The following is a 26,248-nucleotide window of genomic DNA, read 5'->3' as shown; positions in this document are numbered from 1 at the left end:
CCCAAAGAGTAGTTTTTCTATACATCTAATGAAAACGAACTGAAAGTATATTTATAATCTATGCTTCAGCAAGATTTCCCCTTTCAGGACCATCAACTCCTGAATTTGTCCTTCAAGTTTTCCATTTACCCCCATAAGCCCCCATTCATTTTACTCTTGGTAAAAACATGGAGAGTCCATATGTACATGTGTCTCATAGAGCTTCTAAAGATTTAAATAAAATAATATAGAAAAAGAACTTGGCACAGTGAAGTGCTCTCAGAGATATTCACTTAAGTGGGTGCTCTCATTATCGTTGGGCATGGCACCCCTCCCACCAGCCTGTGATCAGAAGGCCTCCTGGCCTTTCTTGACAGTGAGATAGACGGCGGCACAGAGCTTCCTGGAGACCAGTGATGTCTTCCTCATCACTATCCAAGGGTCATTACAAATTACTTTGGATCAAAACCTCATTTTCAGTTAAAATAAATACCCCACCCCAACCCCAGGAGAAAAAAACATACTAAGTAGTTTAACTTTTAGAGGGAATGAGTTTGTTAGATCCTTGTCCTAGGCTTTTGATTGGAGGGAAGGTAGAGCCTGAGCCTAAAAATCACTAAAAGCAAAAGGAGGAGAAAACAGGCCCCAAAGGGAGTGAGCAGGATATATGGAATATTCATGAAGGCGGAACCACTGTGTCTGTTCTCCTTGCTCTGAGTCCCCCAGGCATGGCACACAGCAGGTGCTCACTAAATAGCTGACAAGTGAATGAAAGGAACTGGAGGCCCTAAAGATAAACTTCATTCGAACACCGCAGTCCTGGGAACCAACTCTCAGACTGGTGTTCTACTGCCACCCCCAGGGGCTGCACACGAGGCAAAGAAATCACGAAATCTGAGGGGGATATTTAGGTCAGGTAAGAGTGCCGCTCTTCAGGGTAGGTGAGTAAAAGGTAAAATGGACGAGACAGGTAATCAATGTGGTGAGAAGCGCTCTGCACGCTGATGGTGCTTACCCCAACATCCAAGGTGGGTGGGCGAATAATGTCTCTAATCGACATCTTCCTGATAGAAGAAAGACTGCAGGAAGAATAAGAACAAAGTTCTCCAGGCAGAGCTGTCACCTGTAGACAGCCCTTGGCAGGAATGCCCAAGCCTACCTGCCTCCTGCAACCCTCATCAACTCATCATTTAAGAGGCAACACACGAGAAAGAGATCACGTGGTGCTTTAAAAGACAGAAAAGGGAAATTTAAGGCTCATGTATACGCATATATTGACCTCCCCAATCTCTCATCATCACTAGGACAAACCGCACAGAATTCTGAGTTTCCTTTTTCCATACAGAGCAGCGGTCCCCAACCTTTTTGGCACCAGGGACCAGTTTCGTGGAAGACAATTTTTCCACGGACGGCGGGGCCGGGGTGGGGATGCTTCAGGCGGTAATGCGAGCGATAGGCAGCGGCAGACGAAGCTTCGCTCGCACATCCGCCGCTCACCTCCTGCTGTGCGGCCCAGTTCCTAACAGGTACTGGTCGGCGGCCTGGGGACTGGGGACCCCTGATATAGAGTACACGTCCAAAATTGTACTGCACCCTTTTTCACATTTCCATTCACAATTTCTCCTAATTTTTGAAACCCGGTTTCATCAATACGAGATGCTAAGATATGGGACCAACTACACATATTTGACAAAAGTACCAAATCTCCAGTGATCCCTGATCATGTTGCAGCGCCCACTCTGGCATGTGGGTGACTCAGCAAGTACGTATTTTATTCAGCACGGGGTGAGCTTAGAGCATGCATGATTGGAGCCTGTGTTTTGCTAACATCTCTCCAGAATTGGAGTTTTCAAGGCAATTGTCTGAGCTTTGCTCTAGAAGAGGCCCCTTTTGCAGATCTAGGAGTATTAATTTATGACTTTGGTTATTCTGAGAATTAATTTTAAAAGATAATCCAGATTTTAAATACTCTGGCCTCTTGTCAATCATTTATTAGCCCATGTGTCCTGAATTTTGGGGTCAGACAGTATGGATATTTATGATACTGCAAAGGGGGAAAAGATAAAGAATGAGATAGGTTTAAAAAATAAAAAGGTGAAAATTGGGTTAAGGGCTACAGAAGTCAGTCAGATGGAGCTTTTGAACATTCCATTAGTTTGAGTCATGACTAATTTCTTACTTGCACCCTCTCCAAGAGGTGGGTGTTTGAAGGGCTCAGAGATAAGGACCATTTCAGTTCTTCCCCTAAAGGACCAAAATATTCCTACCCCTATGAACCTCAGGCCAGATTTATGCATGACCAGTTCACATGACTTGGCACTTCAGGACATTCCCCACAAAATATAGCTAAATTTCAGCATAACCTCTCCTATCTGAAAATCCTATAGCACAAACTAGAACAAAATGCACTGATAAATATCAAACAGTGAATGTAACTTGTAGGCTGAGATTGGAGAAAGGCTAAACTGTGGTTATGTTTGTATTCTTTTTTTTTTTTTTTAATTAATACAAAGCTATGCAAAGAGATGTCTTTTCTTTCTACAAATAAAGCAACCCCTTCTGGACAACAAAGGTGTGTCAGTCTGAAAAACAAATACCGTTGAATGTTTAAAACGCCATCGTATATGAGGGGATTCCCTGGCACTCCAGTGGTTAGGACTCCGTGCTCTCACAGCCAAGGGCCCGGGTTCAATCTCTGGTCGGGAAACTAGGACCCCACAAGCCACGTGGTGCGGCCAAAAAAATAAAGTAAAATAAAATGCCGTCTTATATGAATAGTAAAATGCTGTTGAGCAATACAATATTTGAGCTCTTGTTTCTCAACCCAAGTCAAACTTCTATTTTAAGTTATCCGACCTTTGCTATTGGACTTAAATACTATTTTGCATTTTAAAAGCAATATATAGTCATTGGGGGAAAAAAAAAAACCATTACATCCTACCATCCGAGTACAGCCACAAATAATAAAATGTTAGTGTATTTTTTCCATTTTTTTCCCCTAGGAATAGGTTTAGGCTTTGGGGACTTTTTCTGACACAGTTATAGCAATAATGATATAAAATTTTAATATCTAGATTTTTCCATGTTTCCGTGCTATTATTAAATAGCTAAATTTTGGTTTTATGAATTTAGACTCGAATCTTAGGCTTAAAAGAAACTTTAGAGGTTGTTTAGATCAACCCCTGGCCATTGGATAAACTCCTTCCAGACAGTCCTGAACACGGACTATGAGCAGGTGCATTTTTCTATACAGTGCATTGCTCTAGAGAAAAGGTATGTGCTAGAGTTCTCTGTCCTTCTTCAAAGCTTATATTCTCCAATAAAACATTACCCTCATCTTTGTTTAATATTCGCTGAACAATTCAAAATTATAATGCAGTTACCACAAGGCAGGAAAGATGCTTTTCGGAAATAAAAATGCTGTTCTCTAAATGAGAAAGGATTGCATCCTTTCCATAAAAGATTTGATAATAAAGACATACTATATGCACAATCAAGTGGGGTATGGGTTGAAATTGTCATATTTTCATGAAATAACTTTATTCTACAATGTTTTCATAACTGGACGGCAGCCTACAACAAGACAAATTTTCATAAAATCCCCAGTTCCCCAAACTCTTCCCCAGTGAGATATGGGGAACACTTGAAACAGATCACTGAAGAAAAAATAATTATAAGGGTGGCTTTATTTTTCATTTAAGGGGTGAGCATGAGGAGGGGGGCAGGGATTGTTCATAAATTCCAAACACGATAAAATATCATCATTTACTCAGTGTGGCTTGATCAAATATATGATCACTTGACATAGTTTCCCTCATTTCACAGGCATTTTTTTCTTATAAATAAATAGATCTGTATATTATCACACATGTATCAAACATGTTGTATCTGTTGGAGCTGGTTTTTGTCTCAGTTCTCAGACCGAATGTTTATCCAAGTAAGAAACTGAAAGGTGAACTGTCTTAGAATGACATCATTGCTGAGGTCATTTCAAGGACGTGGGAGACTGCTGTCAAGAGGTGCATATTCTCCCAAAGGCAGCGGATCTCTGTCAAGTTACTTAGCTTTGATTCTGGCAGCTCTAGCATTCCATTAATTCAGAATATTACTCCTTAATATGAGCTCCTAACAGTTAAAAATAATATTTAAAAATCTAATTAACTGCAATGATTATTTGTTGAATTCTTAAGACATAAGAATCATTTAGATGCTTTTGTCTGAGTAGAATAAACACAAGAGCTGGACTCTATTAACTGCTACATAATTTTTTTTACTAGTATTTTCCATTACTAATGATTTTCCAGGAAAATATAAAAAGGAATTAAAGTGGAATAGCAAACTTCCCATTGGTTTTGTCTTTTGATTCTGTTTGACCATCAACAATGATGTAAGACTTGGATAGAATGTTGCCTTTCCGTGCCATATTTAAATATTTTGTTTACCTTTAGTGTATACACTTCATTGTGCTTTTTTTGGAATGACTACAGCAGCCCATAAACTAATGCTTTGCAAAAGCTAAATACAAATGTTTGAAGCCTGTATTAGAAACACTTCCTTTTATGATCTGAGTGGAAAATAGAGTTTTACTGTTTTATTTTAACAAATTACACTTTTGTGACTTTTGCAATATGTAACTAAAACTGAAAATGGCAAAGAAAAAGCTTGGAGCTAATTAACTTATGTGCTGCTTTTTGGAAGTACTACTAGAGATTATTATTGCACAAATATTTTCAGAGAAGATGCCTCATTTATAGGACAGTTGCCAGCCATGTTTATTTATAATTTTAAGACAGAAGAAATAAGGGCAGAGATTTTTTCCCCCATAAAGCCATCCCATTATTTTTCCTAATTTTTGTAAATTCAATTCTATATACCAAGATCTTTAAGGCATATCACTCTCAGTTTAAAAAAAAAAAACAAAAGCTAAATTCCACACAGCTTGATTCCTTCAGTACTTCCTGATTCACTCTTTTAATGAAACTGAGAGATAAATTTATAGTCCACCGTAACTAAATTAGGCAATTAGTCTTCTGTCTTCTTTCATATCCAAAAGAGAAGCAAAGGCTTGAATCATGGCCATTGTCATTACTTACGATTATTTGCCATTCACTTTTTTCATGCCATAATAACAGCTAATCATAATGGTTAATCATAAAACACAGCCACTCCAAATTCATTATTAAATCAGCCAAAGCAATCAGATTGTACCAGTATATAAATGTTTGCACACATTTTCACATGTTCTGGGATTCAGCATTTTTCTAAAGCCATATTTGGCTGTTTCAGTCATTCTGCTATCTTATATCAGCAACTACATTGTCACCCAACCAACTTCTAGGCAGTGAGTCATTATTCTGGAGATAAAAAAACTGAATCAATAAGATATTAGTCAATTCAATCATACTATAGAATCACAGGCTTTGTATTCAACTCAGACCTTCTTTTCAAGTTCAGGAGGCTGTTAAATTTTGCTGCCCAGTGTTCTTGAGAGAAAAGCTCCTCTTTACCACATCACAGATTTTCAGGTACCATGAGATTTAGGGCAGCTGGAGTCAAAGACGCTGCAGGGCTAGTATTTCAAGCTGCACCCCATTTGCCTTGTCATAACTATTTTTTAAGTGGGCTTTGCCAACAGGCCTAGATGGGGGAATAGGGAGTGTGTGCGACAACTGCCTGCTCAGGAGAACCAAAAGGAAGCGGTGTGCTGCTTGGGTCTCTAAAGGAAGTCATTGGTGTTCTCTGGAATCACCATGCAAAACTGTGGTTCCACCCCTAAGAGAGGAATACAATCTCTTTTCTTAAAAGCACCATCCCACACCTTACTCACCTACAATGACAAGAAAAAAAAAATGATACGAATATTACAAGACCTTTTTATTCTTTTAATCAAAAGAGTCTCCATTAACCATTCCAAATAATCATAAATGTTTGTACCGTGTGAAAACACTGGTGGCACAGTCAAAAGTAAAGGAAGTTGATGTGAATGTGTGAGCAAAAATATTGTAAAGACCGATCTTACTAATTCTGCCAAATGAAAAGATTTGGAAAGAGAATCAGCTTGTGTGTATTTCAGCATTCCCTTTTGGTTTTCTTCTGTTGCTTAGAAGAAAAAAAAAGTTTAATGAACTTTACAAAATTATAAATCTGTATAAAAACTGGAAAACGTGATTCCTACATTAGAAGACAGTAATACAGAGTTTCCGATCATTCAGGCATGTTTCACACCCAGGTTTAGGAGTGACGTTTGGTCCTTTTCCCAAAGCAATGAAGTGAAAATCCTTTTGTGAATCATATAAATTAGCTCTCTCTAAATTGCTGACTTAAGTCTTTCTGGGATTAGAGTAAACATGAACGCACAACATGAAATCATCACAATAGAAAGGGAGGGTTTTCTATAAATGCTATTCCTGCTTTCATAAGGAAAGTCTTTTAATTCCTATTATTTTTTCTAAATTTAAGGTTATATCTTAATGCAAATTAAGAATTTTGTTTGTTGTAGGAATTAAGAAAAAAACTTGGATTAGTTATAATGATTCAGTACAGTTATTCATAAATGCTCACTCCCTTTCTGATTGTTTTATTCTCCCGTTTTCTAAAATGGGGGAAATTTTAAGATATTACTAGAAGAGAAAGCATATGTAAGTTCTACTTAAGAAAATGTTAAGTAGAATAATTTTCTAAGCCAAAAATCTCACTTCTGACACAAAATTTCTGGATTCAAATGAGTCTTATGAGAATTTCTTAAAAGCTCTAGATGTAGAAGTCAGTAGGGAGCAGACAAGAGGTATAATATTCAAATTATTTTATAATATTTCAAATAAGGTCAGTTCCTTTCCACCTGAACATCTGGTGGGTGATTACAGCACATGTAAAGTTCACGGCGAATGCAGTCCTCCCTTAACCTGGCCATTAATCTCGTAGTGGTAAAGAAACCTTGATTAACAAGAGCGATGCTGTTGATTTGCGCGTTAACGGCTTTGTTGTGCATTCTGTGGCTCTGTGTATTTTGTCTGCCATTGTACAGGAGTTCAAACCCATTGGTGCCGGGTACAACAGAAGGGCCCAGCCTTTTGTTGCAGCAGCAAACATTGATGACAAAAGACAGGTAGTGAGCGCTTCCTATAACTCACCCATTGGGCTCTATTCAACCAGCAATATACAAGATGCGCTTCACGGGCAGCTGCGGGGGCTCATTCCTAGCTCACCTCAAAAGTAAGTACTCCACTCGGTTTCTGGCCACCATGTTCTTAATGGTGATAGTATGGCTTCTCTTCCTTTCAAAAGTCCAGCTCTTGTTGTTTTATTTTTACTTTCCTGAAGGCACGATCAGATTTTTATCTTAAAGACAAGCATCTAGAACATGGTTCTAGTGTTCTGGAGTCCAATCTGCCAGTTCCCAAACATTTAGTGAATAGATGGTTAAAAGGAAGAAATCGCTCTGGTTCCATCATCACCCTTCTTAGTCATGTCAATATTTGGTGGTAAATAATCCTTTCTGTACGATTATTGTTCATTTAATTTTATCTAAATATATATATATATATATTAGTCTTCCACTGAGGGACTTTTTTAACCCTTTGTTTTCACAGGATGTGAACTACTTTGAACACAAGCACAATATTCGGCCCAAACCTTTCATAATTCCAGGCCGAAGCAGGTCATAAAGCTTTAAGATTGTGAAGTTTGGAGTGCATGCATCTTTAATAAATCCTACTAATCACGAAGACACATAACTCTTAGGTGTTTGGAGTGACTTTTCTCATTTTGAAGCTTATTTCAAAAGCAAAAGAAACAAATTCACTTCGCAGAGAAGAGAGTAAATAATGACCAGATTATAGAGCTGTGAAATATTATGCAATCTCTGTGTGTATTTATAACTGATACCCCTGCCGTTCTGAGGATCCCGTCCAGAACACAGTGACCTTCTGATGCAGGCAGACATACCCTATCCCAGGGCAGGAAGGCCCAGGCAGCAGTCACAAAAATGAAAACCAGCCCCCGGTCAGGAGTAAGGAAGCAGGTGAGGCAAACATGGAAAGGCTGGTGTAGCTTTCCATGTTTGACAGTCTCTGATCATCCCATCTCAGCACCTAATTCTCATTGCACCATCAGAGCCCAGTGGGTAATCCCACTCATTCTAGCTCTTACATAAAAATAAATTTGCGTTCTTATGGATACTTGCAAAGGAAGAGAAGCCACTTGAAAAGGAACTTTTCCACTTGGGGAAAATAAGTATAAAGAAAGAAAGAGTTGGAGGCAGAGAGATCTACTGGGTTATCCTCGTGGATAACTGCACACACTGGAATAAAAATGAGCAATATCTCTTCTTGTCTGTCAGAGAAACAGATCATCTTCAGATGATCCTTTTCAAATCTTCTCTAGAAACTGAATTCCAACCTACGAGGAAAGAAATTAATGCCCTGTCTTGCCACATCAGGAAATAGTGACTTCGGGAAACCTCAAACCCATTCCTCTGACCTCAGCTACATCAATCAGCCCAGAGGAAGGAAGTTGGGGGTTAGGCTGGATCAATCCTAACAGGTTAGGATCATTGAATAACGATCTACATCAGGTGTCACTAATAGGGGTCCATAGGTGGAGTCAATTCACAATGTTTTATTTAACCCTCCCGTTTTTAAAAATATTGAATTTAAGTTTAAGATGGAACATCTACCCTCTATCTTGCCAAAATGCCCATCATGCCTAGCGTATGATACCTGGCCCATTTTCATATATGTGCGACCCTCCTGGCCCCTGGAGACATCTGAGTTTATGATGCCTGCTGTGGATGGTCAGCCATCACTTGATATATGATTTCCGTGTGCAGACCTTTCTATAAGCTACAGTCAGGGCCAGAGGATTACCTCAAAATAAGTCAGACAATTTTGTGATATCAGACTCAGAAAGAAGGAGTGGAGTAAAAGAGCAGGGGAAAGATGCTAAAAAGGCAATGACTACCAAATACATCTGCCCCCACTACATATTATATCCCCAGCACCCAGAAAAGGGGCTGGGACAGAGTACATGCTCAACAAATGTTCATTAGATAAAGGAACAAAAGCCCAAGAGTACCTAATCAGACTTCCTGAGTAGCAAGAAGAATCAGGAGCTGTTACCCTTCCCTCATACTGGCAACTCTGAACAATCCTTTTTTTTTGCTTCTCTTAGTTTTTGCCTTCTTCATATTCCATTTTCCTCTGTATCTTTTCTCTATTTCTCCACATTCAACAGCTTCCCAACACCACTCTAAATAACATTAAAAAAAATTGGATTAAAAGTTAAAATGCTCTTTCGCTATTGAATAAATATATACATAATATATGCATCTTCCCAGAGAAGCAGAGTAAAATGGATCTACTTGCACTCTTTTGAGCTTAGCATAATGGTAAGCTCACTAACTTGAGCCATAGGACTCCGTGAGGCTCAGATAAAATGATACATTAGAGTAACACAGATCTTGCTTTTGCTGAAGACCAATAACATTTAATTTTATAAAAATTCAGGGAAAGTCAAGGAGATTCAGGTATGTAATGCCCTTCTCTTACATTTTCATTTTAATTCAAACATGGTGATAATAATAAGCCACTCATAATTTTGTCATTGTAAGCTGGTGCCTTTCAATCTAGCTAAATTTGGAAGAGGGGAGTGGAAAAACAGATGAGAGGATCTGCTTAAAAAACAGGTACCAGTACACAAATCTTAAAAAAATTATAAAAAAATGCTTCTATTATCCTTCCTTTCTTCCTGTGCCCCCTCACTATTTGCTCTAGCTTCTGAATTTCTTGTTCTTACCAAATGATTGTTCATCAAGGTGGAAGTTTGAGTGGCTACTTACCAAGCAATAACTACACCATTAATAAATAACTTTTGAATCAGAAGTAAGTTGGAGATGCTAATATATTCATTTCCCTGGGTCTTACTATTAGTTACGGTTCTTTCAATGGTTTCATCATAATTGAAGCATTATTAAAAGACCAGTATTTTCATATGAAAATATGTAAATGTTTAAAGCCACAGCTATCATTAAAAATATATACAAGGCTAGATCCAAATGATAAAATACAATCTGGTGAGTGGTTTTTGGACAAGTCGCTTCTGGAAGCATGTCCCCAAGTCTATATACACACCAGGGAAGTTAGTTCTCTGTCTAATGATCTATCCAGGTGTATGAGAGTAATTGAGTGTATCATCAACCTTACATGTTGCCAAGCCAGTAAGTCAATGTCAAGAAATCTCAATGGTATCTACCTTTCCAGGTCACAGGAATAGGTCATGGTGACCCATGATGATCTCCACAGTGACTAGAGTCCATGAAAACTATTTTATTTAAAGCATCAGTTCAAGAGCTCTTTTAAAATTGTCCCAGAAATTTATAAAAAGATAATTGTTTTTTGCTTAGGGTTTATTTCCTATCTATTCAATAGACACAGGCCCCTAAATAGAATGATAAAGAAACTAGGAAATAGAAGACACAGTCTCTGCTTAAATAAAGTTATATACACAAGCATGCATGTATATAAGAACACTAATAACAGAAAAAAATGTAATACTAATTACAACTGTAAAATAAGGTGTATCTGTAAGTTCTGAGCTGACCATAGTTTACTTCTCCACTATCTAGCACCATGCCTGGCACACAGTAAGGTCGAGTAGTTATAAATCCTTGTTGAAAAGGTTCACTATTTTGAGCCCAAGTCTCCCAATATTGAAACTCAGTGTTTCAAATCCCTAAATTACAATTTAATAAACTTCATTATACTGAGGTCAAATCAATACGATCCTGACTAAACTGCACTATAACTGAAATGTTATTTCTATTCTTTTACCAACTGAAGTCAATTTCAGCATAGTGTTGAGCCTATGAAAATGGTGAATAAACCATATGACATTTTTGTATGTGATCAACCAATTTACTGATTGAGTTTCAAACAAGTTCTCAGTAGTCGGGAAGTGAAGGAGCAAGTTCATATATACCTGCCCGATTCAGTCTTTGCAGGTGGTTGAACTGGATAACACAACACACACAAAAATTTTAATTCATCTAGTGACATGGGTTGCTCAGACTATCCAGGCTGCAGCATTGATGAAGCCAGTAAAATCAATGCCCAATATATGCTTTTGGTTTTTGCTCTCTGAATGGGGCTGAGGTTGGCATTAGTGGCCCTAGAGAGTAAATGCAGGTATGCGGCCATACTTGAGCCCTCAGAGGACACTTTCAGGAAAACACACCATATAAATTGTGCTCTGCCTTCAGTTTACAGCAACACTAACCTGCAGGCATGACTGAAGTTCACACTAATATTACTATTTCTTTTAGCTTTGTCTTAAATGACTGTGCTTAAAAAAAACCAATATATTCCTTTTCTCAAAAAATGCATTTCTCATGCTGCACTTAAAATGCATGTAGAAAAATGACTTTTTAGTCGTTGGCATCAGTTATGACTAACCTCTTATCCACGGAAAATTCTATTCATAGCGAATAAGAAATTTCTGTCGTTGTCCTTAAAATTGCATGACTGGCCTTTCTGATGTTTTAATAATGAGTTGCCTTAAATTGTCTTTAAAAGGAAATGAGAAATATGCATGGAAATATATGTGTGCTTCCAAAATTTTACAAGAAGTAGCTATGTATAAAAGAAATATATATATATATCTTAGCTCTAAGTAGCATTCACAGAGTTTGAGATCACCTTATTTCCCCTCTAATCATTCATTTCAAGGCGACAGGCATTTATTGGCTGTTTCTAGAGCCTATATCAAATCACCGAACAATTTTTTAAAGTGTAGTCTTCACAAAATGAATGAATGAAAGTAGAAAAAGTTAAAATAGTAACAATAAAATATTTACAAAATAGTCTTAAAACATAATCTCTATCACATAACCTACAAGTTGCCAATTACTATTCAATTAAGGCCCAACTGCATTTCTGAAAATACTTCTTATTTTGAAATGTTTAGCCTAAATATTTGATTGGATCTTCATGCTGCATACTCATATTACTATTTGTGAAGGATCATTCATTAATATTTTAGTTTTAAAAACTGCAGCTCAGAAATGTAAAAGGATGTCCCGCTAATGTAATTTCCCTGAGCCACTTCCTTTATGCACAGCTCTTTTTACATGAAGCCTTCACCTCATAGAACATATTGTCTAGTAGAACAGAGCCAAACAATGCAATATCACCTGTACCTTTTAATTTTGTTAAACGTTTTTCAATCATGAATTTTTAAATGTCTTCCCTTTTGAAAATAACTTCTAGCCAGAAACAAATATTTCTTTTTCATTTGATTTAATTCACCTCTTACTTTTAACCTCTCTGTACTTGTTCTCTGTGTTCTCCTGTCTGGATTTTCTGGTTCCTGTGTCATCTCTGTGTAACGTGGTCATTAACACAGTGGATGCAGTACTCCGTCCGGTATTGACGGTGGCAGTGGACGTAGCACCCCTTCTTCTGTCAGTACTCTTAGTACTATTTGCCCAGGTGACTTGAAAGTTGCTGCTAAGATGGCCCCTAACATTCCTTTGGAAATGGAACTTCCTGGTGTGAAGATTATACATGCTCAGTTTAATACACCTATGCAGTTGTACTCAGATGGCAATATTATGGAAACACTTCAGGGTCAGGTTTCAACAGCTCTAGGGGAAACGCCCTCAATGAGGTAATATGAGTCTTTTTGAACCATTGGCATATTAACTAAACACATGGGCAATGTCAACTCTACTGGTGCCTTGTACACTGTCTTATCATTGAAAGAAAGCTTTGTGAAAAGCTTTCAAAAAAAATACTAAGGATTTATTGCAGATATCTAGGCCTAATGATAAGGGTGATTTGAAAAATTAACCAAGTAGAGTTTTATGTGACAGATCGCAATAAACTGAAATCATGGAAGGACCAAACGTATATGTCTTTTGAAAAACTGCAGTGTAGTTTACGAATGTCTGGTACAATACTTCTCAAAAGTGATTTATAATCTGGGATAATCTATGTTTCTCCTTTGGGGGTCAAAAACTGGGAAAGGGATGGGAGGTTCAGAGAAGTTTTAAAGGAGATGATATCTCTTTTCTAATGGCATCTTGTGGAGAGTTAATTATTTTTCATTTAAAATTTTTGCCGTGAATAAGGGTTTATAAGTGAATATCTCAAGCTACTGCTATAGACATTTAATTTCCATTGATCGCTATTTTGACTAATTTCTTCTTTATTATGCATATTTGTTCAAAGTACTTTTGCCATCAAGCATTTTCAATTAAAAAAATTTATTATAAGATAAAATCTTATTACTTCTTTCAATATTATAGAGCCATTATAAAGTATGATAATGCTTATGAGTGCTATGTAACAATATCCCAAAGATAATTCTTGGGATGAATACAATGTGATAATAATACCATAATGTATCTCAAAGCCATCTGCAAGGATTTTCAGATATATAAGATGATTACTTCCAAATATGACACTGGTAATAAAAATATGTGCAAATAACAACTACCTTTTCTAGATAATGCAATTAAATGACATAAAATAATAAAGCAACTCAGTGCCTGACATGTTTTTTGTTTTTTTTTGTTTTTTTTTTTTGCGGTACGTGGGCCTCTCACTGTTGTGGCCTCTCCCGTTGCGGAGCACAGGCTCCGGACGCGCAGGCTCAGCGGCCGTGGCTCATGGGCCCAGCCGCTCTGCGGCATGTGGGATCTTCCCGGACCAGGGCACGAACCCATGTCCCCTGGATCGGCAGGTGGACTCTCAACCACTGTGCCACCAGGGAAGCCCCTGACATGTATTTTTATTGTGGCTTTTTATTGTTCATCATGAATATATCTGTAGAAAGTTTATTAAAATAAAGCTTCTATCATTTTTGTAATTGAATTATAATGTGGCTATTTAGTAGCCAACAAAGCTGACTTCTATGTGAAAGTTGCTACATTATGCACTTTCAAACACTGACAAGTTGAATTTCTTCAGTTTACAAGCAAAATGATACCTTTGTTGTCTATAGGAGTTAACAAAACTAAACCATACACTGTTGGTTTAATATCAGAAATGAATCTGAATTTTACTGACATCTTTATGACTGAGAATAATCAAACCGGGCTCACTCGTGCACTTTCTATCATGTGTATGTTGTCCTTTTTTTTCCTGAGAAAGGTTATTTTTGTTCACATTATAATTATATATCCATCAGACGCAAGCATTATTTTTTAAATTACTATTTCCTAACAATCACATTTTAGTTGCCCTCCAAAGGATTTTGACACATGGAGAAATGATGATGTGACCCCCAGGTTAATTACTGATATTTTTAAGGCAACCCGTGTGAATTCACATTATATTTTTAGCTATTGATATAATAGAGATTAACTTGAAAACACTGAATCTCTGTCCAGGAGTTGCTGTAAATATAATGATCACTGCTTGTTGATATCTTGTGGCTTCTTGCACATACACACACTCCTGACGCTGTTTCGCCCATCATACTGTGTTTCAGTGAACCCACGGCCTCCCCAGTGCCCCCCCAGTCGGATGTGTACCGGATGCTCCACGACAATCGGAATGAACCTACTCAGCCTCGCCAGTCAGGCTCCTTCAGGGTGCTCCAGGAACTAGTGAACGATGGTGAGCAGTCGTGAACATCTGCTGAAACGTTATTGATAGAGGCTATTGGAAGGATCAGGGTGGGGGAGGGCAGCAAGTATAATGGGAATGAGAGTCTAAAAACCGATTTTAGGGCTTCCCTGGTGGTGCAGTGGTTGAGAGTCCACCTGCCGATGCAGGGGACACAGGTTCGTGCCCCGGTCTGGGAAGATCCCACGTGCCGCGGAGCGGCTGGGCCCGTGAGCCATGGCCGCTGAGCCTGCGCGTCCGGAGCCTGTGCTCCGCAACGGGAGAGGCCGCAACAGTGAGAGGCCCGCGTACCGCAAAAAAAACCAAAACAAAACAAACAAACAAAAAAAACCCGATTTTAATCAGTCATCAAATGATTCTTTGCTGAAAAGGACTTGGGTGGTACTTGGTTAAGGAAAGGAGCTTCCAGACATATCCAGGTAGCCACCAACTTGGTGATTAAAGGGTGCTGAAGACAAATCCCATCCACAGTAGTCAAGGGCTAGCTCAGCTTATAGATCATAAAATGTTGCAAAATTTCTCAGCCTCCCCCATATTCCAGGGTGTCATGATCATCAAAATTTTTAAATAACACTGGAATGAACCCTTACTGTGCTCCAAATCCTGTGCTGAGTGCTTTGCACACATGGTCATTTAATCCTCACAATAACTCAGTGAGGTAGGAGCTATTATTTTCCCTATTTAACAAAAGAGAAAATGAGGCATAGAGAGGGTGGATTTGTACAAAGTCACACAGTAAGTAAGAAACAGAGTTGGGTCTCCAGCCCACTCCTGCTGTCTTCAGAGTTCATACTCTTACCAATGTTTTTCCACTTCCAAAAGATATATTGTCCTTCAGAAGTTGCACAAAAATGCAAACTGCCCCATTAATATAGCCACTATCAAAAAAAATGGAAAATGAGTGTTGGTGACGGTATGGAGAAATGGGGACCCTTGTGCATTGCTGATGGGGAATGTAACATGGTGCAGCCACTGTGAGAAACAGTAAGGTGGTTCCTCAAAAAGTTAAACATAGACTTGCCATAGGATCCACAAACCCACTGCTGCATGTATACTCAGGAGAACTGCAAGCAGGGACTCAAACCAATCCTCGTATACCAGTGTTCATAGAAGCATTATGCACAACAGCCAGAAGGTGGAAAGAACCTAAACGTCTATCCACACGTGAATGGATATACATAATGTGCTATATCCATAAAGTAGAGTATTATTCAGCCTTAAAAAGGAATGAAAATTCTGATACATGCTGCAACATGGATGAACCTTGAAAACATTCTGCTAAGTGAAATAAGCCAGAGACATAAGGATAGATATTGTACGATTCCATTTATATGAGGACCCTAGAATAGGCAAGTCATAGACACAGAAAGCAGAACAGAGGTCACCAGGGTCTGGAAGGAGGGGGGAATATGGAATTAATGTTTCCTGGGTACAGAGTTTCTGTTTTGGATGATGAAAAAGTTCTCGAAATAGATATTGGTGATGGTTGCACAACATTGGGAATATACTTAATGCTACTGAATTACACACTTAAAAATAGATAAGATGGTCGATTTTATGTGTATTTTAACCACAATTAAAAAAAGAAGAATGCAAAATGCCCTCTGCCCCTCTGGGCATTTTGTAACAGGTCCCTATGACAACAAGTACAACAATTTTTAACTAATTTTGTTTTGTAAGGTCCCGTTTCAGAACAAATTATGCTTGAACCAGTCCTGCTTCTTCCTAAATGATATTGTGGGCGCAACTAAGAATTCCTCAGGTTAACGTGCACACCTTAAAATAGAAGCAAAGTATAAACTGTTGCCAGCTGCTCCCTTGCCATAAATGGAAACACTCTGTTTTTCAGATGACCGTCCTGCTGGAACTCGGAGTGTGAGAGCTCCAGTTACAAAAGTCCCATGCGGTGCTGGCAGCACACAGAAGATGCCACTCTGTGACAAATGTGGGAGTGGCATTGTGTAAGTTTCATTTTCAACCCCAAAATTCATCATAAATCTTGCTGTCAGTTCTCTATTTCTTGTACTTGAAGACTCCGTATATAGAAAAGGTTTTAAGTTTTATGAAAAACAAATTTCTATTCATTGACTTGAAACATAATGTCCACACATTTAGCACATTTTGACCAGAATTCCTTCGATGTACCCCCAAATTAGCATAGAATGTGAGTCGAATATCTTGACTTATAATTTCAGACATATTCTGGTGAAAAGAAACCACCCCAGAAGTATATTTAAAAAGTCATTTCCAAGAATAACTTCACTTCAAAAAGCCCTCCCTTTGTAAATGTATATAGTCTTTGAACACTTCCTTTTCTGTATAGTCTTTGAACACTTCCTTTTCTGTATAAACCCAGGAAAACAAATATGGGGGTCACCCAGTTATTAATTAAAACACATTATCTTTACGTGGTTTCTTAAGTTGCACAAATATTGAAATATGATTTTTAGACATAGAGTCAGCTTCCATTTCAAGGGACTTCATGTGTGAATAGCCACACTTGCCAGTTCAAACCTTCAAGTGAACCAGAGCATTTCAGTCTCTCCACCTCATGCCCCATGTGGTCACCTCCTCCATCCCTTTTTTCTGTTCCTCTGTCATTAGCTCACACACTGAGGCACCATCTGTCCACTTACCCAGGACTCATCCCAGGAGGGCAGTGGGAGATAAGCCTCACAGCACAGAAGGGGCTGTGAGACAGAGAAACAAGCAGGACAGGGAGATGGGAGCAGACAGGACCTCAAAACATACAACAGGTTGTGATGTTACACGAAGCAATGATTGCCCCCAAGTTGGAGTAAACTGTTTTGACGGTAGAGGCCAAGTCCACCCACCAGTGGAAATTCCATCTCTGCCCTTTGATCTGTTCTCTCTGTGTTCCATAGAATAGAGGCTGGATCACCAAGCTAGACAGTAAGCAGAGGGACTTTTAGTTGTATAGACAACAACCTTGGCCAAAATCAGAATCCTTTGCAGAGGTGTCTGTTTTATCTGTATCATGTCTCCCTCTTTCAAAGAAACAACGGGGAATGATCATGAAGTAAGGATCCTATCATTTTTCTAAAAAAAAAAAAAAAAACCTGTTTGAAAAAGATCTGAAAAATATTCACATGTCAACAACAGAGAGACACATGTGAAGGTTTACTATGGTGGTCTTGGCTCTCCCTGACAACTACATCAGTTCCACAGCTGTGCCCAGCTTTGCAGCTATTGTTTCCTGAACGTGAAACAGATAACACCTGCCTCATCTGTAGTGCTGTCTGCCTTTGTATCATGTTTCTGGCTTTCTGGGGTTTTTTTCACGAGGCCTCCTTTTCCCCCAACAGTGGTGCGGTTGTGAAGGTGAGGGACAAGCATCGGCATCCAGAGTGCTTCGTGTGTGCTGACTGTAACCTCAACCTCAAACAAAAGGGCTACTTCTTCGTGGAGGGGGAGCTGTACTGCGAAACCCACGCACGGGCCCGCATGAGGCCCCCAGAGGGCTACGACACAGTCACTCTTTATCCCAAAGCTTAAGTCTCCGGCAGACGGAACATGCACTCACCCAGGCGCACCCTCACAGGCAGACGTTAACGGCTTGGGGCAGAAGTAGAGCAAAGGGCTGACTCCAAATCTAGAACCAAGCTTTTAGACACTTATCTCATTGTATCCTCAGGAGAAGGAATGGGCGGCAGATGCCTGCTCTAACAGAAACATACATTCAACTGTATTTCTCTTTGGGGCTAGCAATAACTTAATGAAATTTAGAGCAATAATTTTTATGTCACACTCTATATTTTACATTTATAATATGACCATCAAACATGTAAACGTCAAGATTTTAGGGGGAGTCTAATTGCCCTTCCTTAACCAGTTGATTTTGCAATTGCAGTACTTACGACAAATGACAATCTTGTATTCTAAGACAGCCCTGCAGGTGTCTGTTATCTGTTTTAACTATAATAGTGCATGTCAGGGAGAAATTCCCTAGATCTCTCTAGTTTCATATTCAAACAGTTATACTACTGGATGCAGCATACATAATAAATACATAAAACATTTTAAAAATACCTAACGAAGTGGCACTCAATGAATTCAGATAAAATCAACATTCCAATGAGAGGGCCCAGTCATATCTCGTCGTGTACACTAACAACTCAGGTATTTTAAGAAAAATGTGGCTTCTTTAGTTTTCATAACTCATTCACTCTTCTGAGCCCACAATTTCTGCTGATAGGAGGGGAACTCTTAAATTTGCTAGTTAAAGGTGATGCAGTCTCTTTCAGATTAAAACAGTTTCTGCTGCTTTGAAATAGTCTCTTTCATTTTAAATGTCTCTTTCAGATAAGTATTCAAAGTCAAGGTTCAGACTCTATCAAGGCTAGTTCTTTATTCTCAAGGCTGACCACCACCACCTTCTCCTTCCCAGGACGGCACCTCCAAGAGGAGACATTTAGGGGACGCCCCTGAGGAAGGGAGGGGCTGCTGGTCTCCTGGGGTCTTGCTTGTATTCTCTGCTGAAACCCATGATTCCACTTGTGCTCCATTTTCTCAACATAGTTGGAACCAGGCAACAAGCCCACCTCTACCACCACGTCCAAAAGTCTCAGCTCAGCCTTCCCTGGATTCTTGGATCCTTTGCCTCTCAGACATGAACCCTATCTGGCCCCTGGCTCTGATTTGTCACCTTGCCTCTCACTATGGTGGCTCCACGGCAATGCCCCCTTACTTGCATGTCTTACCTACTTCCCATGCACCTCACTGGGGACCCAGGGGAGCTTATGAAACTGTCCTCTCCAAGTACAAACATGGGAACCAGCAGGCTGGGGAGGTGGGGACTGTCTCAAGCCCTCAGTCTCACCACTGTGTCACAAAGTCATCTCTACCCTACTGGAGCAAGGATTCTCCTATTGTCCCAAATGGAAAATAGGGCCCGGGTTGTATTGCTCTGGGGTTCTCCCAAACTTAACTAATTATTTCTGACCCTGACCTGTCTGAGGTTTTGAACCAGTGAGAGGAGCCAGAACACCTGCCTGGCCCCATGGGCATTTGAGATCAAAACTGGAACCCCTGGGATTCCCTGGTGGCGCAGTGGTTGAGAGTCCGCCTGCTGATGCAGGGCACACGGGTTCATGCCCCGGTCCGGGAAGATCCCACATGCCGCGGAGAGGCTGGGCCCGTGAGCCAAAAAAAAAAAAAACCAAAAAACTGGAACCCCTGAACCAAAACACAAATTCACTCACAGAGCTATTCCAATAAAATAGAAAATTCTGCAATCAAAGAAACGAATGTATTCAAATACATTACTTTTTTGGTTCAGATGTTATTTTAAAATATTTTTTCTGGTAAGGATATAATCTTAAAAGTTTGGAAGCTAGAGGGCAAATGCATGGTAACTGACTTAGGAAACCTGAGAAAGTTAAAATCCAAAGCAGCAACGGAGAAAACTGAAAACCAACCCAATTTACTCTCCAGCATTGGAAACAGCATGGGAATTGACAGCACCAGGCATTTCTGGACTAGGGGATAAAGGCAGAGTTATGATAAGGAGGATCACATACAAGCTGTTTGAAAAGCACTTAATCTCCACTGTGCCCGCTCTCTGCCCCTCCCCCTCACACACCCAAGGCACTTGTCAGCGGAAGTCTGCCTGGTGCTATCTGGAGAAGGTCAAACAGCATCTCTGGAGTCAGGAAGTGCCGTTGAAGGTATGTGTACCACACTAAAAAGAAGTTAAATAAGAATGAAAGACTCATGAGAAGGAAAGTGTAGATTAGACATTATATTGTACATTAATGTACATTTGATGTTGGATATCAGACTAAAATTATATTTTACACATTTTATATGTAGTAGAGTACATAATGAACTTCTTAAGTTCAGATGTTCAATAATGAGAAAAAAAGTAGTACAGTTTGAAAAAAGTAGTAGTATAGTTCTAATCTGAAATTCAGGAAAGATAGGGCTTAAAGCTGATAATTCAGTCTCTGTGACTAAGGCTTGTGGAGCATACTCTAAAATTGCGTGTTTATTATTTTTATTCTTTTGACCATTAAATCTAGAAATTTAAACACAGAGGAATTTATGACAGAATTAATAGAAATGAATGCAATATAAAAATCGTTTTAAAATATGTAACGTACAGGGTGAAAATAGCAATGTTGTTAAAATGGAAAGGAGTTAAAACTTTGTTTAAAAAGCAAACAAGTAACAGTATTTCCCCCATACTAGCATTTTGTTCTTCAATAATGAATTCACACCAGGTCTTATATAGGAATTCAGGCCATGAACAAAGGATGCCAACCAGTTTTATTTAGCTCTCAGAATACCATGTCTTCTTAGAAAGCAGAGTAGTCACTGTTTTTATATTTATAAGCTTATTAAAGCTAACAATGAGGAATGAAATGATCCATGACAGAACTGGGCATCTGTAAACTTTGCACTCATGATTAACTAAACTGCTGTTTTTTCAGAGTAAATGCAGAATAGAGTTGCTACACTCTCTACCAATAGGACGACTGTTTGAGTGAAAAACAGTTCTAGTTATCACATACACTTGCACCTGTGTAAGCAAAGGTAAAGCTAATGGCTAATGTGACATGCAAACAGTTTAGATTATCTCTACATAAGCTAATCTAATGTTTGTCCATCACAGGAATATCCCAAGATAGGCAGAATGGAGCTTTTCGGTTCTTCTACTAACAACTTGAGTTGCAAAAGTTTGTCAAGTTGTCCTTTGAACAGATTTATTTCAGTCTTGGGAAACTACTACTTACAACCATTATTCTGTATTATCCTGTTATCACGGCCTAATGTTTTTTTTTTAATGCTGTGCCATCTGAATCTTAAGCATAAAAAAAAGAAAATTGGAGACAGATTGAGGGTATTCAGATAATTGAAGTAAATAAACCATTTACCTGATCTACATGACTATTTCAAGATAATCGTCTTAAGCTTCTATTCATGTTGTAGAGTACTCAATAAATATTTAGTTGAGCACCTACCAAGTAACAGATGTTGAATACTAGGCACAACAACAAAATGGATTTTTGAATGCGTTGGCTATATTTACAAATTGATATTTTCAAGCTAATTAGAATGCTTCATGCAATTAAGTTTAAAACAAAGCACCTAGAAGAAGTGGGTGCTTTATCATAACTTCTTTCTTTCAAATTCTGTAGTACTATTATTCATCACTGCTCACATCAGAAGAACATAAAATGAGGTATTAACATTATTTTCTGAATTACCGCAAAAGTTTGTTCAAGTATGCAGAGAATGTCTAACAACATGTTTTCCTACCTCTAAGAATAAGGCATGTCAGCACACCTCAACTTATGAAAAACCCAAAGCACAATTCCATCCAAAGAATAATACAAGAGCTGCTCTTAAAACCTAATTGCTACCCCTATCATAAATATTAAGCATATAGACTTAAAATTAAGATATAAAATGCCAAATATTTGTTTGGGTTGAAAATTACTCCATTCATTTATTTATTCAACTATTCATCTGGCGAAGGAGTACATACAAGTCATTATTTCTGTACTAAGAGCAAAATTATGTTGTGAGTTTCAGAACTACCTCTCATGAGACCAAATTCCCATTCCATCTCCTTTTCTGAAGTAGAGGGGTTGAAAAACACAGGTGTGTGAAATTACTCATCACGTGTATAAATGCCAAAGTGCACATATATCTGTGGTTCACTAAAACACCAGGGTTATGCTACCAACGTCACATGCAAGAGCCTGCGTTGTGTACCATTATGCCACACACAGCTGCACATGCTGCCCTGCCTGCCCCTTCACACATCTGGGCTCCAGATGCTGCCGTCCAAGTTCCCAAAGCTCCCAACCATGACCCTTCCAGAACACTGCTTCATGCTGCAAACCTTCTCATTCCTCCTCATGAATACTGTCCTTGATCCCAATTCTCAGATTAATGCTTGCTCTGCCAGCCAATGGAAAAGGCTAATTCCTGCTAACAAGTACTAATAATTTTCTACTGCCCCTTTTATGTCTAATACTTGTGTTTTGTTCTGGAGACAGCCCTTTAATCTGAAGGAATGCCTTCAAGGGTAGGAATTCTAGATACAGAAAAAAAAGTTAGAAAGAGAAATGAGGAATAGAGTGATGGGCATGATCTGGACCAAGAAGAAGACAGAGGGACTAACAGTCTCTTGGACCTTGGGAAGGTTTGGCCGATCTGTAGAGGTGATATAGAGCTTTCCTCCCTCTGACCAAGGCCAAAGCAATGGGGAATGCAGCTTCTCTGAAACAAGGCACTTAGGTCAGATAAGTGCTGCGTTTGTGAATCTCACTGAGGGTGCATAGGTGTTTACTGGTTTGAGTAAATTTAGCACTGGGGGTCTCATAGCCTCTTCCAGACTGAAGAGTCTTCAACTCAGTTTGCACGATTCTGTGAATATGCTACATATCATAGAATCACACTTCAAATGAGTGAATTATGTGGTATGTGAATTATATCTCAACAATGCTGTTATTTTTTAAAAGAACACTACTAATATAAATATGTATTTGTCACTAATCTGTTAGATAGAGTCCTAAGACTAGAAATGCACAGGAGCAAAAGAAACAACATGGTTAGGAATGTTCGTTCTTATTTAGATGCTTCATTTTCCTCTTCCGGAAAATGCTTGATCATTGCTGATACAACAGCAATAGCCAGCACTTACATCGCTCTTACTATGTACCAAGCGGGGTCCTAAGTGCTTTAACGATATTAATTCATCCAATCTTAACAGCAGCCCTGTGAGGTGGGCCCTCTTTTTCTTCCCATTTTACAGTTGAGGAAACTGAAACACAAAGAGGTTATCCAAGGTTTCTCCTGTAGTAAATGACGGAGCCAGAATTTGACCACAGGTGGCCTGGCTTCCAAATCCATGCTCTAGACCACCTCACATTATCTCTGCACAAGAGATTTAGTAGCTTTTAGTTTAAGATGATTATAAGGCTTTCATGGGACAACAAAGCCCTCAGTAAGCTTTGTAAAAATTATCACCTAGATTCCGTTTCAGTATAACTTACTCCAGGTATTAGAGCTTGGTGGTTACAAAAATGAGCTTTGGACACGGGCAGAGCTGAGTTGAAACCAAGCTCTACAATCTCCTAGCTGTAAGGTATAGGGAAATCATGAATTCTCTCCAGACCTCAGTTTCATCAACCATAAAATGAGGGCAATAATCCCTACTTTACAGGTTTGTGATAAGGATTAAATCAAGATAATTCGTATCAAAAGATCTAACAAATTTCCTAGCAAGTAATAGGTAAGTAAGCACCTAACGATTATTATGTATACTTTTCACTGTTTAATCCTAGATTCAAAATGGTGGCTTTATTCCTTCTAATTGTTCTTTGGTGTTGGAAATCCGGGTCCAATTACAATGAGCACAACTGTGTCCAACTGGAAGAGTCACAGAACTAGACTCCTATCCTTGGTGATCCCAGGAGAACTGTCATTTCACACTAAGACAGATCAGGTTCAGGAAGTCCACTGGAACTTTTCTTCATTTGAGGAGGACAATTTTAAAAGCCTGAGCTCACAAGCAACCTGTCCCCACCAAAGACTCACTGGCAATATTCTACATTATAATCTTATAGCTAGAAAGAAAACTAAGATCCCTCAATTGCCTACATCTATTTTATTTAGTATATATATTTTTAATTGAATGCTTACAAAATTCTTGACATAATATTGGTCACATTCAAATGTAATTATTTCCTTACAACTTTGCCAACTAAATATTTTATAGATGAGGAAAAGTTTCAGAGAGTTTAACTTTGGTACAGGACCAAACAAGTAGGGAAAAAACAGCATTTAACCTCACTAGTATTCCCCAGTAATAAGTCATATGGCTTGGAAATCTTTAAACCTAGACATTGTTATAGTTCTCTATTGTATTATTTTATTTACATCGACATTTACTTACAGTCTATGTTTGTTCTCTTTATAAGAAAAATCATTTCTTCCATGAGTGCTAGAAAAAGGTAGTGTGGAATAATAAAAATATTAAGTAATGATATGATTAAGTAAGGCATAAGTAAGAAGACTGTCATGAAAATAGCTCTGGATAAAGACTGGACTCACTGGGCTTCGACTTCTTTTCTGCAGAATGAGGGAAACGGACTGGATGACCCCTGAGACTTCTACCAGCTCAAAAAGTCACTGATCTGTTCTTGACATTGTCTTTATTGGTGTTAACTGGCTAGACGTTCAATTTAGTGAAGGCATGCTGTCAATGTGACCAGGCTCTTGGTTCAATTTAGAAGTTTCATTCTGTTCCATGGTCACGGATACCACCTCTGACTCGTGTCATAGCTCACAGTTGAAATCAAGCAAGGAATATGAATTTATCATTGCAAATTCATTAGCTCCATTGGAAGCACACATTCTAGGTATCTACATATAGCAAGGGAAACGAACTCCTATTATTAATGTGTGATCAAGTGACCTGAGTTAGTGCAGCTCCTTCGGTATCTAAAAAGCATAAAGCAGCTTAGCATTAGAAAGAAGAAGGTCACATACTGCGAGCTGAATTAAAGTCTACCAGAAGCTACAGAGACTCCGACCGCTATATTTATTCAAACCAATAAGCACCTACGTAGCCTCAATAAGCTTCACAAACAGCACTTATCTGACCTACATGCCTCAGTCCAGAGAAAGTGCATTCCCCATCGCTTCTGCCTTGGTCAGAGGGAGGAAAGCTCTATATTATCATCTCTATAGAACGGCCAAACCTTCCCATGTTCAAAGAGGCTGTTCGTCCCTCTTTCTTCTTGGTCCAACTCATCTCCATCACTCTATTCCTCAAGTTCTCTTTCCAACTTATTTTTCCCACTCAGGCTTTCTGTGTCACTGACTCTTCTCAGCCTGCAAGCATGCTCAAGTACCCTACACCAGCCCGGAAATCTCTCTTTCCCTAACATCTATTCCTTCTCAAGCTCCCTTGATGCTCCTCTGCCTACCCCTGAGCACACCAAACTTCATACAGGTAGATGGACTCCACCTTCTTAGTATCCCCACTACAGTATATCATATTAATAAGTCCCCTTAAGGCTGCAGCCAACTGCCTAAGAGCCAAAGCTTGTGGTTATTCTTAGTGAGTTGTGGGGTTCATTCTCTTATATAGATGAAATCAGGTTAAAATTAACTCTAAAAGAAACTTAAAGCTGCCTGTGGCACGAAGCCTTTAAGCTGTTGAAGGCCCACTACCCATCCAAGAGTCCTAAGTCACCAGCACATAGGTCTGACCAAAGCACCAGCCTTATGACAATTGCCCAAATTTATTATGTTTTAGGAGGGGTTTGGTCACTTTTTCACACTACTATAGATCTCAGCTATGATTAATGATAGCCTTGTGATCTCAGGTTTTAAAAAAGATCTCCTGAAGCTGAAAAACCCAGAAGTATTTTAGTCTGGTCATCAATTGCTAAGAATAGATTTGACTACCTTGTTTTTGTTCAAGCTCTTGAATTTGTTCCAGATTCTTGAATCTGCAGCTGTTAGTCAACAGGTGAAAATGGATTCTCTAAGAAGAGCTACTCTTTGAAGACTCTGAAATATTGTGACTCACAGTTTTTTTAAAAAAGATTGGCAGTACAGATTTTAATTCCAACCTTTCGCAATGAACTTCACAATAAAAAAAA

At 38.9% G+C, this 26,248-nt stretch overlaps 1 protein-coding gene across 2 annotated transcripts in view; it reads left to right on the top strand.

The window, feature by feature from the left end:
- Window positions 1-21,243, top strand: part of PDLIM3 (PDZ and LIM domain 3) — a 33,578-nt gene extending 12,335 nt beyond the window's left edge. The window contains exons 4-8 of one of the 2 annotated variants that reach the window (XM_022571019.2): window positions 7,569-7,636; window positions 12,376-12,639; window positions 14,467-14,594; window positions 16,453-16,564; window positions 17,930-21,243. In XM_022571019.2, the coding sequence (XP_022426727.1) occupies window positions 7,569-7,636; window positions 12,376-12,639; window positions 14,467-14,594; window positions 16,453-16,564; window positions 17,930-18,119 (762 nt within the window). In that variant the 3' untranslated portion in view covers window positions 18,120-21,243. Of the gene's footprint in view, window positions 1-7,003; window positions 7,192-7,568; window positions 7,637-12,375; window positions 12,640-14,466; window positions 14,595-16,452; window positions 16,565-17,929 lie in introns of both variants that reach the window. The other variant, XM_022571018.2, reaches the window with a different exon arrangement.
- Window positions 21,244-26,248: the final 5,005 nt, after the last annotated feature.

Source organism: Delphinapterus leucas, chromosome 21 (genome assembly GCF_059928025.1).
Source record: "Delphinapterus leucas isolate spDelLeu-1000000601 "Yukka" chromosome 21, BTC_Dleu_Yukka2, whole genome shotgun sequence".
Lineage (NCBI taxonomy): Eukaryota > Metazoa > Chordata > Mammalia > Artiodactyla > Monodontidae > Delphinapterus > Delphinapterus leucas.
Note: the sequence above shows the minus strand (reverse complement) of the source record. Positions and strands in the feature narration are given on the sequence as shown.